Genomic DNA, 19762 nt, shown 5'->3' on the forward strand with positions numbered 1-19762 from the left:
CTCATTTCCCATCCTGACTACTGCATTAGCTTCTTCTCCTATCTCACCCTCAATTCCCCAGTCCACTCTATTTCCTGCTGCCAGATGACTTTTCCAAACCACATGTATCTGATCATCTCAGTCCCCACCTAAGTCTCTGAAGGCACATAAAGCAACTCACAGATTTTTAAACTGAGGGCATTTGGGAAGCATCCTTGGGCCAAGACCAACCCATTGGGAAGCACTGTGTATAAAGTGGAGAACCAAACATGTTTATTACAATTCCAGCTGTTGGTGGAATTTCAGAAATAAGACATTAATAAATAAGAAGACAAAAGCAAGGCAATGCGTAAGTATACAGCGAAGTGTACATTGACTATTTCCACAAATATAAGAAGAGATCAGGGCACAGCAGGTCACTCTGGGGTTCTCTCCAAGTCAATATCCCTCCCACCCAACGCTATCCTTATATATCCATCCTACATCACGGCCAACTACACATCTTTTCCCTGCGGTACACCTTTCTAGTTTTCGTTTACCATTAATGCTGCCTGGGTTGTCTTTTCTTCAACCTGTTTAGGTCCATCTCAGTCTTCAAACCTTTCCCAACCACTTCCCAAGGAAATCATATGTCTTCCTCTGAATTACTGTATTATTTTATCGGTATCTAACAACAATGTTCTCTATCATTTTTTGTGCATGACTTATCTCCCCTGCTCACCTCCAGACTCTTCCAACTCAGACAGAATGACATACATTTCTATATCTCCCCAACGTGCTTAGCAAGGTGTCTTGCCCACAGCAGCTGGTCTATTTGCTGAAAGAATCTACAAGTGTGTAAATGAATGATTGATCAGGTTAAATGTTCACCAAAGAAGCTTTTATATGGGAAGCAGAAGTTGAACAGGCTGTTGGGGTATGACAAGGAGTTACATAGCTGGACAAAAGAATGGGAGAGATTTTAGGTGGGGAGAATTCCAGTGGAAAAGAAACAGAGGTGGGAATGGCCTAACATTTATCGAGGAGGTCACCTGGCTGGAGGAAATTATGAATTGGATGAATATTGGAAGAAGAGTTGGAAGATGATTTTGAGCCATATAATAGGGGGTCTTGAGTTCAAGGCTAAAGAGTGAATATTTCTCCCATAGGCCACAGAGAGCCATTGAATGTCTCCTTAGGAATTTTAAGTCCAGCCATCCAAAGAGCATGTGGGTTTCCTTGATCACAGCTTTGAATTTCATTTATTATCAGCAGGCAGGTTATTATGATAGAATGTAATTAGTATCAAGGGACAATCCAAAACCACAAGCCTATCCACTGGCTTCAAGCCAGTGGCTTGAAGTAGGCTTTAAGGCCTCCTTCAAGAGTTTGAGAGTCCTGCTCTCTCCATTTCCTAATGATAACTTTCTCTTCCTCCTTCCCACCCTCCTCCTCCCTCTATTCTTCTTCTCCTTCTCTTTCTCCTCTTCCTCCTTCTTCTCTTCTTCCTCCCCCCTCCCCCTCCTTCCTCCTTCTTCTTGTCCTCCTTCTCTTCCTTCTCCTCTTACCCCTCTTCGTCTCCCTTCTTCTCCTTCCTCTTCTTCTTCATCTTCTTCAGTTAGTGCTTATTTTAACTACACTGAACTTTTTAATATGTAAAAGAGGTGGAAGAGTCTATAGTGTGCTTTTCTCAGTCCCCGTGTCTTCCCAGTTTGGTCTTGCTTCCAGGAATTGAGTTTCCTGAAATGGATCCCACAGGCAACTGCCTTAAGCTACACCTACGCAGTGGTAGCAGGAAGAGGTGCCATGCACTGTAAAGTAAGGCATTGTAAAGAGAACCATCATGTGCATTGCACACTGTACAACTCTCCTCCCTTTCATGATGGACAATAGAGTCAGTCACTTTGAGAGAGTTTACAGTTCCAGGGCCCTAAATTTAAATGGCCACAAATAACAAAGTCCTGCCTGAAAGTCAAAGATGGCGCTACAATTCCATTCTGCCCAATGACTCAAGGAACACCCTTCTATAGTGTTCCAAGAGGTGGATCTAAAATAAAAGACAAACAAAAAGTCTGAGGTGATTCTGTATTATCTTTGTTCTCTAATTTTGTTCTTCTATAACACACATAGTTGGATGTTTTAAAAAAGACTGGGGGAGAGCTGTGATATTCTTCTGTCAGAGTGCCTATCAGGCAGTGCTAAATTCATCTGTTTTCCCCATTCAACTAGTCCCTTGAGGCCAGGGACCATGGTCATTTCCACATATGGTATGGGCATTTAATAAATGTGTCTTGATAGAATGACTGAATGAAAGAATAAATGATAAATATAATAATTATCAATTATATTTTGATTCTAGTTTTGTAATATAGAATCTAAGAAAATCTATATAGATTTCTTGCATGTTATAGTTCTATGTCATATTTTTTTGCCCCAGACACATGAGCCACCATATATAAAACTACAAGTCCAGTACTTGACATGTAAGAAATAAAAATCAATAAATGTGACCTTCTTTTCTTGTACAGTATAGAAATAGTCTGAATCCTTAAAGACTAACAAGTTTGACATTGAACTTGAATCAGCATGATCCAACTGATAACCTACTGAAGTTATTTTTTTTCCTAAAGTATGTTGCATTCCATCAACATGAAAATCAAGATCATTTAAGCCAGTGAACAATACTGTCCTACCATCCTCTGAACTTCTAGTCATAGTGAGTGTGGACACATGAGATACTCTAAAAAACAGTCTATGTTTTATGACAACATAAAACCAAGGTCAAATATATCCTTTCTGCATTGCCCTGTTTAGAGAATGTAAACCTCTTTGCCACTAGAAAATCCTTATTTGCATCCAAAGAGGTCTTAGAAATAATCTCACAGCTGGGCACACAGAGACCTAGAAAGTCAAGGTGACTAGCTGGTCAGTGTCAGCTGTCATTCCTTGATTCCCAGACCGACTTCACCCATTACTGTGAAGAGGAAAGGAGTTGGGGGGAGGGGGTGGGGCAGAATCTACAGCATTGTTCACAAAGGAAAACTCAAGATCCACATAAGGTCACTTTGGTTTTTTTTTAATGTTTTTTTTTAACGTTTCATTTATTTTTGAGACATGGAGAGACAGAGCATGAACAGGGGAGGGTCAGAGAGAGGGAGACACAGAATCTGAAACAGGCTCCAGGCTCTGTGCTGTCAGCACAGAGCCCGACACGGGGCTCGAACCCACGGACTGCGAGATCATGACCTGAGCCGAAGTCGGTCGCTTAACCGACTGAGCCACCCAGGCGCCCCAAGGTCACTTTGAATGATCTCAGCGCCCATGTGGTTGCATGAAAGGTAGTAGAACCCTAGCTCTGAACTGAGAATGTTACCCTGTTAGAAAGCCGGTTTTACTTGAGCACTTTTTAGAAATAACATGAGACCCTTTGTGTAAGTTAATGATTTGACAAATCACACAAGAGTTCTTCACACTAGCAATTTCCATTCACTCTTCAGACTTTACTAGCTCATAATGATAAGCAGTTGTGAAGGAGCATCGAGTGAATACACCAGTACCCCCGTCATCCCCAGGGAGGAAGTTAGATGAATAGATGGAACCCACAGTCCTGATCCCAAGGAGTTAACTGCCAGATCCGGTGGTTCAACCCATATTTCATACCCATGCTAGAAGAAAAGAGTAAATAAGCATCAAAATGTTTCATGGATTCTATCCCAGTAGGACAATGTATCTACCCAAATAACAAAGTTCATAACTGAGGCAAAGGAGATGCTATGCTTAATAAGTGAGATAACTGCATCGGTTTTCCACTTTGGCATAAGCTGGTATTATGCCAGACCAGGGGGTGGGGTTAAGGATTAAATGGTCACAGAGTGTAAAAGATCACTTTGGTTTTTGACACAGATAACCCTGATTAGAAATTAATCCATGAATTCGAATTCCTTTATTTCACAAAGGAAACCAGAGGTGCCCCACCGCCTCCATTTGGCTCAGGCATAAACTTCTATCTTGCTGACATGTCATCTTCTATGCCCCCATATCCCACCACGGAGTGTGGCTGTCTTGCTCCTTGCTTTCTGTCAATCTGCAAGGAGCACATGTCACGCTTTTAAAGAATAAACAATGGGAGTCATTTATGAAGCCCACAGTTACATGGCCAAGAATGAAGGAAGAGTATTTCACAGAAGAATCATTATGTGCTCCTAAAATTTCTAAGGAGCATCATTCCGAGACCTACAGGCCTTGCTCTATTTTTTAATGCACAGAACTTGAGATTTTCATGTGCCAAATAGTCACATGGTTGTCATCCTGAAACAAGAAGAAATCACAACAACCCGGAACCCAGAAGTATGCTCAAATTTCAAAGCACAGTCCCGAAGGATGAAATGGCTTTACGCAAAGCAGTTATGGCTTCCCCTTGACTCGAAGGAACAGATTTTTTTGATGCAATAGCAGTTAACAGTTAAAATCCACGTAGTTCACCAGGGGCAAGACATTTTCACATACATTATCTCATGGGGAGAACAACTCTCACAGCCAGGTGTGCGGGGACTTACCTATTTTTGCAAGGGATGCTAGAAGTATCCAGAGGGTGACCTCATAAGGAATTTGCACATAGTCATAATCCAGTGCAAAAACAGATATCTTCTCATCTGGCTCTGAGCCTGCAGCAGCAAACCGAACATTAGGTTCACGCTGGGCCGTGGAATTTGTGGATTCGTTCAAATCAGAAGATGCTTCAGGACACTTGAAGGCCACCAGCAATAGCAACCAGCTCCAGGGACTGAAAGGCACAAACACTTGAAAACCCATGCTGTGGGCTTCCCTGACCCTGTACGTCATGGTGTGCCACACATCTGCAGTGAGGAGGGTTTCTGGAGAGCAGGGGCATCCACCTGGGTCAAGGGTAATATACGTACAGTCCGTGAGTCATTCCAAGAAGAGTCCGAGCATGTCATTGAGTTCTGAGTCCCTTAAAGGATTCGTGTTCAGATAACTCAGCTTCTGGCTCAAGTGTGTCAGTCATTCGGTAGACTCCTTAAAGCCCAGGTCGCCTATGTGACCTTCGTCCGATCATGATCTGAAGAGCAGCTTAGGAAGGGGAAAAACATGTCTTCATTCAAAGCTGTTTCTTCACGTCACTGCACACTGGCTTCATCTTGTGAGTGAAAATTAAAAAAAGACACCAGGGTGTCCATTCCAGATATCACTGGAGTCCTTTGGCTAAGAAAGGAGTCCTTCCCTCTCCACCAGATCCCAGTAAGGAGCTACCTGTCTGTCCTGCACCTGATCCCGCTCTCCTCCCCGAGCTCTCTCACTTGTTTTGAATGGACAGGCTGCAAGTAGCTCCTGCACTACACTTAATTATTTGCTCTGATATGACTTTTGTAATGAAATGCTTTCCTTGAGTGTTTTCCGGGGGTTACACTACTGACACCTAGTGGGCAGCCTCAATATGACACCTCGGAGTGTTTAATGATGAATGTTTAATAAAGGTGGTGGTGAAATTGTCATCCACACCAGGGCATTTCTGAGAATAAAGAAGAGCTATTAATAATTATGACAGACCATAGACGTCAGCCTGGATTGTCCTGGAGTCATATGGTCTCTATAAATTAGCAATGAGGAAGAGGAGAAGGCAGCATACACATTACTGAACGCATGAGCAGTAATCCAAAGAAAGACAGAAGTTCCAGCTTTCCATGAATTGTATGCAGAAAAAAAAATGAACAGAAGAACAAGTTTCATGAAATACATCTAAAACCTAGTTTTAAAAAACTCCATGGCACATCCAAATTTTTCATTTTTTTTAATGGCCCCCTGGTTCAAAAAAAAGAGATACAACAGACTGTTTGACATTAACCTAATTAGTTACCTCTCAAAGCATCCTTATCTGAAAATGAGCAAGACAAAAATATCTAACTCATTGATTTCCTAGAACCATTAAATAAGAGAGAACAAGCAAAGTATCTGGCATATTACGGGCACTTAATAAATGTTGGTTTTTATTATTTTTAATCACATTTCTTATTCTATATGGAAGTAAGAACTCTGTTGCAATGAGGAATAGCATTCAATAGAAAATGAGAATTATTGTTCATAAACAGTCTCAACGTGTCTTCCGTATCAGACTGCAGGATGAGTTATATATATTTTTGGTTCATGTTAGTGAGTGTCGATGACTCCCATCCCCCGCCCCATACTCAGCAAAGATCACTGGAAAACGGAGATAGGACATGTTGAGGAAGGCTGGCATCTAGATGCAACATCTTAAGAACACACATGCGTATTTTTTTTTCTCTTTCCTTTGCAGTTTGGCTCTAAAAGAGATCAGATTTAGTCACTAAACTGAGACCATCATGTTGACCACATGCAGGTCATCATATCGGGTCAATATTTTTTTTCAGAAAAGATGATATGCATAGCCTTGTAACGAAAAACTTCCTTGGAATAGACACCTTATCTTCTTATTCACACTTTTACTTTTGTTTTCTAAAAAAGAAATGGGAGAGGGTTTCCCATGGTGCTCCCTGCCAAGACCGAAACTAAGACTCGGAACACCTCTGTTCCTAGCCATTAATTACCTGCTTCACTCTAGGAAAGTCACTGTACTTATTTGAGCCTCAGGTTTTTTTTTTTTTCTCATCTATAAGATGAAGATGCACAGGGCACCTGGGTGGCTCAGCCGGTTAAGTGTCCAACTCTTGGTTTGGGCTCAGGTCATGATCTTACAGTTTTTGAGTTCGACTCTCTCTCTCACTCTCTCTTTCTCTCTGCCTGCCCCTCCCCTACTTGCTCTCTCTCTGTCTCACAATAAATAAATAAACAATTTAAAAAATAAAAATAATACATGAAGATGCTGTCCGTATGAGGTTTTTTTTTTCCTGCTTTTCCTTTCAAGTCTTTGTGAATGTATTAGCACATGTTTAGCCTTACATAGTAGTGGAGAGTGCAAGTACTGTCAGAGAACTAAGGCCAATGTAGGGGACAGTGAGGGGAAATCTTGAGTTCTAGAGCAGCTGACCACTTTGCCTTCCAGGTCAAGGTTTACTGTCTGCCTTGTCAATCCTTGGCACCACTTCCACCTGTTCAACAGCACTTTCACACAGCGCCCTGGATATTCTTTCTAAAACGCCCTCTTCATCCCGGTCCTCTAGAAAACAGTGTGAGACAAAGCTTGCGTGAGTGGTGCAAACCAAAGGCAGCAAAAGTGCAAGGAAGAGGGACACAAGAGAGAAACGTTTCCAGAATGGCAGTGTGGGGGACTCTCCAGACCCTTTCCCTAGTGGCAGGGAGACGACCATAACTGGGAACAACCAGTGAAAATAAAAATAACAGCCATTCGGGGGTGCCTGGGCGGCAATAGGCTATGCAGCAATAGACTATGCATCCAACCCTTGATTTCAGCTCAGGTCAGATCTCACAGGTTGGGAGATCAAGCCCCACATCCAACTCTGCACTGACAGCGTGGAGCCTGCTTGGGATTCTCTCTCTCCCTCTCTCTCTCTGCCCCTCTCCTGCTCGTGTGTGTGCACGCACTCTCTCTCTCTCTCTCAAAATAAAGAAATAGACATGAGAAAAAAAAAAGAACAACCATTCAGTCTGTGGAAATGGCCTGTGGGCATACAGAAATTAAAGACAACCTTCTAAATATTGGTAAAACCTGGGAGAGTCTGTGGCATGACCTGGTTCCGGCCCCCGTTTCCCAGCTGAGTGTCAAGAAAACTCTGCGTGGGCACAGCCAAGAGGATGGGACTCCCTCTAACCTCAGCTCCCAGTCTAGGGATACAATTTCTACTCAGAAAGTCAGGCTGTCAGTATTTGTCATCAGTCTCCAACCTCCACCCCAACGCCCCACGTCTTGTGTTGCACAAGCTGTGTTGCAGGCAAGCGTGCCTGAGAGATCCCTTTTTCTGTACAGGTCCACTCACTTACAGGCTTGAAATTCTACCACAAGTGAGGCAGGCCGCGAGTACTGGCCCCCAGTCACTCTCGCCCTTGCTTACTCAGAGGGCTGAGTTTCCACACCAGGGAAGACAAGCCAAGAAGACTAAGAGCTACTGTCCCTGTCCAGCACCTCCTTTATAAAGCAGGAGTGTCACTCGAAGAGAAGCCGAGTGCTGTCTCCGTGTCCCTTCCCAGAGTATTGGAGCTGAGTTTCTATTAAGGGGGGAGGCAGGCCATAGTAACAAAGAACTCCCTGAGAATCGCTAAGGGAACTGACTACTTGGAACAGAACGTAGGGAAGTTCAAGCCTAAGGGCATGGTCAACAACAATGGAGATGTAGATAGAATGAGTAAGAAGAGCTGGGAGCTCCATGATATCAACATATGAAAAGTAGACGACTTAAAAGATAAGAGAAGAACTCTGGAGGGAAACAGATCAGAAGGCTCATCATAGGGTCAAAGGTCATCATGAGGTCAAAGAAGTGTCAAAGACTGGCTTCAAAGATGATCCTGCAAAGGGACCTGACTTTAATTGGATCCCACTGTGGAGCTAGTTAAGCCATGTTGAACACAATGTTGAACTCACTTGCAATTACAGGGGGCTAGCAGCTAGGTGCAATGTTAATAGAGACAACAGACCAGGTGAAAGCTGAACAGGGAGATCAGCAAAAGAGTCAAAGAGGACCCTCTTCAAGCCACTGTCATCCTGGGTGAGAGAGGAAGAGGTCAGGGGAATTATGAGTACGCCCAAGACCGTATAGACTGAAGGGCGATGTTAAAGTCTGCATAGGGAAATAGACTTTATTGAAATAGTCCAGCGAAGTCGCTAAACAAATAAACAGAAAACCAAACCACAGTAACACCTGGAGTTAGGGGAGGGGGCAGAATCAGTATCAAGTATCACTGTAAGATGTTAAAATGCCCAGTTTTTAACAACAAAAATGTAAGACTCTATGCTGTCCCCAGAAGATCCACCCTTAGATTCGAAGGTACAAGCAGATTGAAAGTAAAGGGATGGAAAAAATATACCATATGGCAGTACGGTAAGAAAGCTGGAGTGGCTATACAAATAACAAAACAAAACAGATGTTAAGACACAAAATTTTACTAGAGAGGAAGAGGGATATTTTATAAAAATAAAAGGGCCAGTTTACCAAGAAGACATAACAATTATAAACATATCTAAACCAAGTGGGATTTGTTCCAGGAATTGAAGGCCAGTTAACTATCCAAATGTCATTTAATATAACATCATATCAAAAGAATAAAGGACAAAACCACATGACCTTTTCAGTAGACTGAGAAGAAACATTTAACACAATGTAATACCCCGTCATTTTAAGAACACGCAACAGAGTAGGAATGGACAGGAACTTCCTCAACATGCTGTAGCCCATCTATAAAAGACCTACCGCCACCATCAGCCCAATAAATGCATGAAATGAAAGTTAAATGCATTCCCATAAGATCGGGAGCAAGACGAGGATGTTCACTATCGCCATTTCCATTCAACATTTTACTGGAGGTTCTAGTAATGGACAAGAAAATGGACAAGAAAAATAGAATAAAAGATACATAGATTGGAAGGGGAAAGTAGAACCGTCTGTATTTATGCATGACATGTTCTTTTATGTAGAAAATTCTAAATAATTGAATAAAATACTTTTAGATCTAATAATTTCAGCAAATTTGCAGGATATGACACCAACATATACTGACAAATTGTATTTTACTGTAACAACGAATCAACCAAAATGAAATTAATAGCATCAAAAGCTAAATTTCTCAGGAATAAATTGAACCAAGTGGTGTAAAACTTGCATTCTGAAAAACGCAATGTTGAAAGTAGTTAAAGAAGACTTAAATAAATGGAAAGATATCTCTGTTCGTGGATCAAAAGACTTAATACTGTTAAGATGGAAATACTTCCCCAAAATTATCTATAGGTTCAACACAATCTCTATCAAAATCCTGTGCCTTTTTTCTTTTCAGAAATTGACAAACTGGTCCTGAGATTTATATGGAATGTGCCCAGAAATGCCCCTGTCCAAAAATGAACAAACCAAACAAACACATCAATTAATTTATTTATTAATTTATTTATTTGTTTTAGAGAGAGACCATGTGGGTGTGTGAGCAAGTTGGGGAGGGGCAAAGAGAGACAGAGAGAATCTTATGTGGCCTTGATTTCAAGCCTCTGAGATGATCTGAGCAGAAATCAAGAGTCAGACACCTAACTGATTGAGCCACCCAGGCACCCTACTCAAAAAAAAATCTTGAAACAGGAGAAACAAAACTGGAAAACTTACACTTCCCAATTTCAAAACTTACTAAAAAGCTATAGTAATCAAACTAATGTAATCCTGGCATCTGAATGGGCATATAGATAAATACAACAGAATTGAGAAATCAGAAATAAACCTTTTCATTTATCATCAATTGATTTCTGACAAGTGTTCCAACTCAATTAATTCAATAGGTGAACAATAACCATTTCAACACATGGTGCTAGGAAATCTGAATATCCACATGCAGAAGAATGAAAATGTACCCATCTTTATACCATACATAAAAGTTAATTCAAAATGGAGGCACCTGGGTGGCTCAGTCGGTTGAGTGTCCAATATCAGCTCAGGTCATGATCTCACAGCTTATGAGTTCTAGCCCCGCGTTGGGCTCTATGCTGAAAGCTCAGAGCATGGAGCCCACTTCAGATTCTATGTCTCCCTCTCTCTCTGCCCCTCCCCTGCTCACACTCTCTCTTTCCTTCAAAAATAAATAAGCATGTAAAAAAAAAGTTAATTCAAAATAGAGTATGCATTAATGTAAGAGCTAAACACCAAAAGTTACCAAAAAAACAGGAGTAAGTTTGGGTGACCTTGAGTTAGGCAAAAATGTTATTACATACACACCCCAAAACCACACCAACAAAAGAAAAAAAAAACCCAACAGATTAAACTTCATCAAAATAAAAACGTTGTGCTCCAAACTATTCTATCAAGGAAGTGTAAAAGACCATTCACAGAATGGAAAAAAAATACTTGTAAATCACATATCTGATAAGGGACTTGTATCCTGAATATAAAAAGAGCTCTTACAACTCAATAATAAAAAGATAACTAACCCAATTACAAAATGGGCAAAGGGATCTGAAAAGACATTTCTCCAAAAAAGATATGTAAATGGACAATAAGCACATGAAAAGAGTCCCAATACCATTATTCAAAAGGAAGATACAAATCAAAACCACAATGAGATATCATTTCATACTCACTAGAATGCTAGAATGTCTAAATAATAATAATAATAATAATAATAATAATAATAATAAATAATAATAATAATAATTTAACACGTGATAACCAATGCTGCCAAAGCTAGCAAGGATGTGGTGGGAAGGTAAAATGCTAATGGAAATAAAAAATGGGGCTGTTTGGCTGTTTTTCAAAATGTTAAACACAGGGTTACCACACAACTCAGCAAATGAAAACATATATCCACTCAAAACCTTGTCCATGAATATTTTTAGCAGCATCACTCACAAAAGCCAATAGGTGGAAACACCCCATGTGTCTATCAATTGTTTGAATGGATAAATGAAATGGAGAATATCTATACAAGGGCATGAAGTTCTTACATGTGCTACAAAATGAATGACATCAGAAAAACTATGCTAAGTGAGAGAAGCCAGTCACAAAAGACCACGTATCACAAGGCTCTGTTTATATGATGTGTCCAAGATAGACAAGTCTTTTGGATGCACAGCCAGCACTTAGCTGGATGTGGGGCTCAGGCCCACAAACTGTGGGATCATGACCTCAGCTAAAATCAAGAGTTGGACACTTAACTGACTGAGCCACCCAGGCACCTGAAATTGTACACCTTAAATGGGTGAATTGTACAAAATCTGAATTACATCTCCAAAAACCTGTTTAAAAATCTAGGAAATGAGACAGGGAAGGGAGCTCATTTGTTATTACTCAGCAGCTATAGCATCATAAGAAAACATGATCAGTTGTTTAGTCACATGAGATATCTGCCAGGACCCTTGTGGAATCACCATGCTTTGGAAAAGTCTATGGGACTGGAGGAAATAAGAAAGGATTTATCTGGAGTGTTCTTTTTATCCCCTATCTCTTATCGGTCCACACTTGCCCCGTTGGGTATCAATTCCTTATACGTTAGGATGTATTTACAGAGCACCCGTGAGAAAGCCAGACAATACACTTTGTACTGCAGGGCTTCATATTGGCTTGGGATAGGAAAGGGCAAGGTCTGGAGGGTGAGCTACAGGTCATCGTAGCTGCTCATCCCTGGTTGTGAAAGCTGACCTCAAAGCACATAGAAAAGTTTCGGGCATCCTAGCTTCCTGAGACTATGATCCATCTGCTGGGTGAGAAGCTACCATTCCGACAACAACTGCTCATGCACGGGCTCAAAGGGCATCCGCCCAACAAGACCAATCTGATGTGGGACCAGGGGAGCAAATGAGGTTACTGCAGCCAGAGCAAGTGGTCGAGACTCATACAGATGGAGCCCAGGAAATCCTGGGGGTTGGGGGGGTGGGAGGAAGGGGGTAGAGGTCGTGGGACATAAACTGGCTCTGGTAAAAAGAAAAAAAAAGCCTCTGTGGTCCATCTATTCCTTAGCATAATGTAAGTGGTTTGCAGGTTCTAACCCATGAGAACATCTCCAGCTCCTCTTCTCCGAATTTCTTGCAGTTCCTTGGAGACAAAGCCCTACACTCGCCCTTCACACCTGCATAATTGAAAATGCCCTTTGACTGGGATACCTCAGTTCTACATCCCATCACTGCCCTTAATCTGAACGATGCGTTCTGGTCCTTCGGGATTCAAGCCAGGAGCATCTCACTTTCTTCTACTCTGGAAGAGGTTTCTCTTGCGACTTCGTGAACCTGTCTCCTCCCACCAGATGATGAGCTCATCAGAGCAACCACCTCCGTGTTTATCTTTGAGAGTTTGCGGTGCCCAGTGCCTTGGCTGGCACAAAGGGGCTGCGCTTGGTTGACAGATGTTAAATGAAATGTTTTATGTTAAATGGCAGATGTTAAATGAAAAGTTTTCCCCACTAATCTCAGTTATTCCACACTCTGATTTTCTCGATAAGGAAAAACTAAACTCTTCCGTCAAAGTTTCAGAGCAAACCCATTTCCTTCTAAAAGTCGCAACTAAGGAAGACAACACTAAGAGGCCTTGCTGGAAAAGCTGCACGCTGAGAAAAACTCCTTAGCGAAGCAGTACCGTGGGGTGGTTAAGAACACGGGTTCTAGAGTAGATGGTTTCAAATCCCAGCTCTCCTCTTTACTGGCTTGGAAAAGTGACCTGGGAAAGTTGCTTCACCATTTTTGTGCCTTGATTTCCTCATCTGTAATGTAAGGAGAATACTAGACATAACAGTGTGTTTTTTTCTTTTTAAGTTTATTTATTTTGGGGAGAGAGAGAGAGAACAGGGGAAGGGCAGAGAAAGGGAGAGAGAGAGAATCTGAAGCAGGCTCTGTACTGTCAGAACTCATGAACTGTGAGATCATGACCTGAGCCAAAATCAAGAATCTGATGCTTAACCAACTGGGTCCCCCAGGTGCCCCTAAACATAAAAGTGTTTGAGTATTGGAGTGCCTGGGGGGCTCAGTCGGTTAAGCGTCAGACTCTTGGTTTTGGCTCAGGTCATGATCTCACAATTCATGCCGTGAGCACAAAGCCTGCTTGGAATTCTCTCTTTCTTTCTGCCCTTCAGCTGCTTGGGTGCTATCTCTCCCTCTCTCTCTCTCTCTGTCTCCAAAATAAATAAATAAACTTAAAAAGCGTTTGAGTATTATGTGGGTTGATATTTATAAAGTGCTTAGCACAGTGCTTGGCACATAAGAAACAGTAAGTAAGCTTTGCTTAAGAAAAGGGCAAGAAGAGGAAAGGAGGAGGAGGGCGTTTCTTCATTCAACAAGCATGATGAATTTGTTGTCATATGTCCTGAGGATAAGGGGAAGGAAAAGACGCTGTTTAGGGGAAAGAATATGCGATGTGTCAAGAAACACATTTTGCATTGTGCAGGTTTCTCCAACTAGAACCAAGAGGATGCGGTCATTTAGGAAGGGTCCAGGCAATTGATAAGAAGGAGACTTCAGTTAGATCTGCATTGTTTAGCTGAAACAAATTCTTCTTTAGGAGTCTACATTGTAATGAGATCTACGTGAAAATTACCAGTTAATTTAATTCCTTGAGAAAGATCAATTGAGAAGGCTCAGGGCACTGTAGGGTGCTAGGCACCTATCCATCTTTCCATATATGGAAAGAGAAATTTTAAAGGGAAAGAGAAAAGGACCAGCTTTAACCTGCCAGACAGAGAATTGAAGGAATTATTCTGGAATTTTAGGTCAGCAGCAAGCTACTGAATTATCCGATGCCTTTGGTCTGATTACCCAGATAATTGGATTGGCGGTAGAAACCGGGCCTGCTCTGACCTTCGGTGCCAGGTCCCAAGAATCCCTGTGATCCTTGTCATCTGCTCTTGGAAACCCATCTACTCATATGGCCCAGTGGTAGGGAAGGAATGACCTGATGTCCTCTCCCCAGTGGATCCCTTATAATTTAAGTGACCATATCCGGTCCACCCTCATGGGACTAATTAAGGGTGGTGCACCCAGAAGAAGGATTGCCCTTCACCCAGGGCTCCAGCTGCACACAGCTGGAAGCAGAGTTTTGGGAGTTTGGTCTTCTTCCCTTTTCACCCTCACTTTCCCCAAGGCAACCTTTGTTTTAGGAGAAGATCCAAAAGAAACAAGGGTAAGACTGACACCATATTCTGTGCCTGCACACGATGAGTTAGAAAATCCCTTCTCTCCAAGAGCAGTTTTAAACGAAATGATCAGCACATCTTTTCTTCCTTCCCAGTGTCTGGCAGTAATTGACTTTACCAGAAAGTATTTGTGCAGCACTTTTGGGACTGAAGGATATGTTGCTTGCTCCTGATCTCTTATTACCTTCTTATGGCTAAACTTTGTATTTTTTTTTTTAAGAGAAGAAGAAGAAGAAAGCAGTGATAGACAACTGGTCAGTGCTGTCCAGAAACATGATTTTCTTTCCAAGCCCCTAGCTAGCAATTAAGCTGGATGGCCTTGGCTGGAGTTCTGGCGTATCATACCCCTAAATTGAAAGCCTGCATCCCACACTGGAGTGAAGTCAAGAGCTTTGACCCTGCTTTCAGGACAAGAGAGCTGAGCTCTGTCCCTGCTCACCAAAGTTGACCTACGACTGCTCAGAGAAACAGAGGGGGCTGCCTAAAGGTTTAATCAACTCTGGGAGATTCCCAAACACAATTCCCTCTTGAAAGCTGTAAGACAGGACCGTGTTTCTGGGATATTTATGAAACACCTAGCTCAGGTATAAGAGAAAGGCTCTTACAGCTTTTTGATAATTGAAGCAATTTGAATGGTGTTACATCTTTTTTAAAAATTTATTTTGTTTTGGGGCGCCTGGGTGGCACAGTAGGTTAAGCGTCCGACTTCAGCTAGGTCACGATCTCGTGGTCCGTGAGTTCGAGCCCAGGGTCGGGCTCTGGGCTGATGGCTCAGAGCCTGGAGCCTGTTTCCGATTCTGTGTCTCCCTCTCTCTCTGCCCCTCCCCCGTTCATGCTCTATCTCTCTCTGTCCCAAAAAATAAATAAACATTGAAAAAAAAATTTTAAAATTTATTTTGTTTTATTGAGATATAATGAATGTATAATTAATTAAACATTATATTATTTCAGGTGTACAATGTAATGATCGAGATTTGTGTATATTGCAAATGATCACCACGATGTCTAGTTAGTATCCATCCATACATATAATTACAATTATTTTCTTGTGATGATAATTTTTAAGATTTCCTTTTTTAGCAACTTTCACATATATAATACAGTATTATTAACTACAGTCACTGGGATGTACATCACATCCCTAGAACTTATTTATTTTATAACTGGAAGTTTATACCTTTTGACCATCTTCACTCATTTGTCCAGTCCCTGCCCTTTAACTGTGACAACCACAATCTATTCTCTGTATCTATGAGTTCATGTTTTTATTTTTGATTTTATATATAAGTGAGATTATACCGTATTTCTTTCTCTAAGTTATTTCATTTGGCACAATGTCCTCAACATGCATCTATATTGTTACAAATGGCGAGATTTACTTCTTTCTTATGACTGAATAATCATTCCTGCATGTGTGTGTGTGTGTGTGTGCATGTATGTGTGTGTGTGTGTGTGCATGTATGTGTGTGTGTGTGTGTGTGTGTGTGTGTGTGTAAGTGTGAACACACTATATCTCTCCATCCATGTATTGATGGACACTTAGGTTGCTTCCTAAGCAACAGCTCAGAGCCTGCAGCCTGCTTCAGATTCTGTGTCTCCCTCTCTCTCTGTCCCTCCCACACCCTCTGTCTCTCTCTCTCTCTGTCAAAAATAAATAAACATTAAAAAAATTTTAAACAACAATGTTGCAATAAATTAGGGGGCATATACCTTTTTGAGTTAGCATTTTCATTTCTTTCAGATAAATACCCAGAGTGGGATTGCTGGAGCATATGGTAGTTTTCTTTTTAAGTTTTTAAAGGAATCTCCATACTGTTTTCTGTAGTAGCTGTAACCAATTTATAGTCCCATCACCAGGGTACAGAAGTTCCCTGTTCTCCACCTTCTTGCCAACACTTGTTGGTTCTTGTCTTTCGGACAATACACATTTTAATAGGTGTGAGGTAATATCTCATTGTAGTTTTGATTTGCATTTTCCTGGTGATTAGTGATATACAATGTATCTTCACGTTCCTGTTGGTCATAAGTATGTCTTCTTTGGAAAAATGTCTGTTTGGATCTTCTGCCCATTTTTTTCATTGAATTGCTTTTGGGGTTTTTTTTGTTTGTTTATTTTTTGTTTTTGTTTTTGTTTTTTTCTGTTTTTTTGCTATTGAGTTGTATGAGTTCTCTCTCTATTTTGGATATTAACCCTTGGCAGATAGATGCCTTGAAAATATTTTCTCACATTCAGTGGGTTGTTTTTTCATTTTGTTGATGGTTTCCTTTGCTGTACAGAAGATTTTTATTTTAGTATAGTCCCACCTATTTATTTTTGCTTCTGTTACCTTTTCTTATGGTGTTAAATCCAAAATATCATCACTGAGACTGATGTCAAGGAGCTTATCATCTATGTTTTTTTCTAGAAGTTTTATGGTGTCAATTTTTATGATCAAGTCTTTGGGATCATGTCTTATTGTGGGCAAATAAATTTGTACACAGGATTCTCAGTACAAAGTCATTACAGAACCACCCAGGTAAGAGAGATTTTAATCAGAGTCAGGATGTTCTCTGTGAGAGAAAAGGCATCTGGGACACAAAAAAACACAGGGCAGTGGTAAATTCAAGGGCCCAGGCATTATCTCTACCTTCTCCCCACTCATGGATGTGGCCTAACCAATGTTGAATTTGGTGTGAGAGCTCAAGACGCATAAGGTTTCTAAATCCCTTAAACCGAAGTCGCGGATCGTTAGGACAACTTCATGTAAGGTCTGAGGACCAAGACTAGTGGGGTCCCAAGAATGGTGTCGAGTACTACTTTCTACTCTGCCAGGAATCTCATTGGATGGAGAAAGTGACTGGCTTCTCGTGATCAATAGAAAGCTAAAATTCTGGGGAAATCAGGCGCATTTTAGGCTGCACCTGCTCCTTCTGGGGCAGCCAACTTCTTTCCACTGAGTTCAGTGTTCATGTGCAAGTACACACCGTGTGTGTGTGTGTGTGTGTGTGTGTTGCAAAAGAAAAAGACTGGAGATGTGACCTTTTCCCACCAATTAAACCCACTTGCAATGGAGCACCCATATCCACACAATCATAGTGGATCCCATTTTACCGAGAAATATGCTAATTGATGTGATTCTGGTGTATTTGGATCCCTCTCAGGAATCTCTACGTTCTGCTTCCCCAACAAAAGAGAAGAGCCATTTAGTTAATTTTAAGAGGAGGAAAAAAGACAGGCATGGGAAAATTAAAAAGAGCTCCTGTCAGAATAAGCTGTAAATATCTCTGGGGCTAACGGCCATGGATTTCTTCATTAGCAGTGCATAAAGTAGAACCCCAGGGCTCAGTTTGATTCAATAATTACTGACTGACCTACTCCATCACAGGCACATTGTCCAGAACAAGAAGGCAAAAGGAAGAGGTCATAGAGAAGAAATGAAGTGAAAGAACATGGAGGGACATGATGATCCTCCCCACCAAAATAGAACTGTTTCCATATTATTTTCTTTAACTCTGAAGATCACTACAGTTTCAAACGGCAAAGCCTAGGGCAAGTTCTCTGAGCTAGTAAGAAGGCAAACAGAAAAGTCTTTGCCTTATATTAGTCAGGACAGTTTAGGCTCTGCTGTGGTAGTAAATAATCCTGGAATTTCAGGGGCTCAACATAGCAAGTCTATGTCCCACTTACACTGCAGTTCAAAGTGGGTTGGGAAGCCCTTCTTTTTTTTAAGTTTATTTATTTATTTTGAGAGAGAGAGTGGGGGGAGAGGCAGAGAGAGAGAGAGAGAGAGATAGAGAGAGAATCCCAAGCAGTCTCCACATTGACAACGCGGAATCTGATTCAGGGTTCAATCTCACAACCGTAAGATCATGGCCTGAGTCGAAATCAAGAGTCTGACGCTTAAGTGACTGAACCCCCCAGGCGCCCCAGGAAACCCTTCTTTATCACAAGGAAATGCCATCTCAGGCTGTGGACTCCAAAGTCACAATGGCAGGGGGAGAGAGTATGGAAACATGATACCTGCACTTACCTGCCTCAGTCTAGAGACCGCATATCATTTCCATTCACCTTCTAGAAAAAAAAATTGTCATGTGTCGTCATCCAACTGCAAAGGAGGCTGGACAAAGTGACCATCCTGTATGTTCAAAAAAACGAAATGATCTCGGTGAACACATAGCAACGTTTGCTACACCCCTGCAGTAGCTCTAATTAGACTCAAGGTGCAATTATGTAAGTGATCATCCACCCACAACTGAATGGTGATTTGTAAATATATTCCTTTGGAATCTGAGCAGGGGAAGTGAAAGGGACTCTAGGGAATATGGTCAGGCACCAGTCAGAGAAGAATAAAGACATTTCCTGCAGATATCTTAGTAAATTCAACCTGTTCAACAATCCACATATAGTCGGAGAGGTTGTGAAAAACTTCCAGACATGAAATGAGCCAGATTCGAAAGGTAAGAATAGCCAGTATGTGGTATTTAAATGTGCTGTGGTCAGAAACTTGCTTTTGTATAGTTTTATGTTTTTAAATATTTATTTATTTATTTATTTATTTATTTTGAGAGAGGGTCAGTGAGGGAGGGGCAGAGAGAGAGAAGCCCAAGCAGGCTCCACTCTGTCAGCACAGAGCCCAACACAGAACTCATTTCCACGACCACAAGATCACGACTTCAGCCGGTATCAGGGGTTGGATGCTCAACCAACTGAGCCACCCAGGTGTCCCTGTAGTTGGTTTTAAAGAGGTCACAGAAACTCGCCCAGGGGTGGGTACAAGGAAATGTTAGATGGGGCTTTTGCCCTGGACTTTGAATTTTGGCAGACATCACAAATTTAAGGACTGTGAGTGACAGGTGCCTTCCTGGTCCACACAGAGGTGTTAGACAAAGGTGTTAGCAAGTCCCCTGCAGGACTTTCTGAGGGCAGCGGAATTGCCAGATCATAACCCTCAGCCACCAACAGAAGGGGAGCCTCAGCCCTCCTGATGGGGTTCTTGAGCAAGCAGCTAAGAAAAAAATCTTGAGAATTCTTTGGTGCAGAAGGTGATTTTATTAGAGCATGGGGACA

General features: G+C 41.5%; 1 protein-coding gene across 1 annotated transcript in view; it reads right to left on the bottom strand.

Moving 5' to 3' along the window:
* SLC9A4 (solute carrier family 9 member A4) overlaps nt 1-5262 on the bottom strand; it is a 67035-nt gene extending 61773 nt beyond the window's left edge. Inside the window, exon 1 of the mRNA XM_043603056.1 lies at nt 4515-5262. Within this exon, the coding sequence (XP_043458991.1) occupies nt 4515-4800 (286 nt within the window). The 5' untranslated portion in view covers nt 4801-5262. The remainder of the gene's footprint in view (nt 1-4514) is intronic.
* Between the last annotated feature and the right edge of the window lie 14500 nt (nt 5263-19762).

Source organism: Prionailurus bengalensis, chromosome A3 (genome assembly GCF_016509475.1).
Source record: "Prionailurus bengalensis isolate Pbe53 chromosome A3, Fcat_Pben_1.1_paternal_pri, whole genome shotgun sequence".
Lineage (NCBI taxonomy): Eukaryota > Metazoa > Chordata > Mammalia > Carnivora > Felidae > Prionailurus > Prionailurus bengalensis.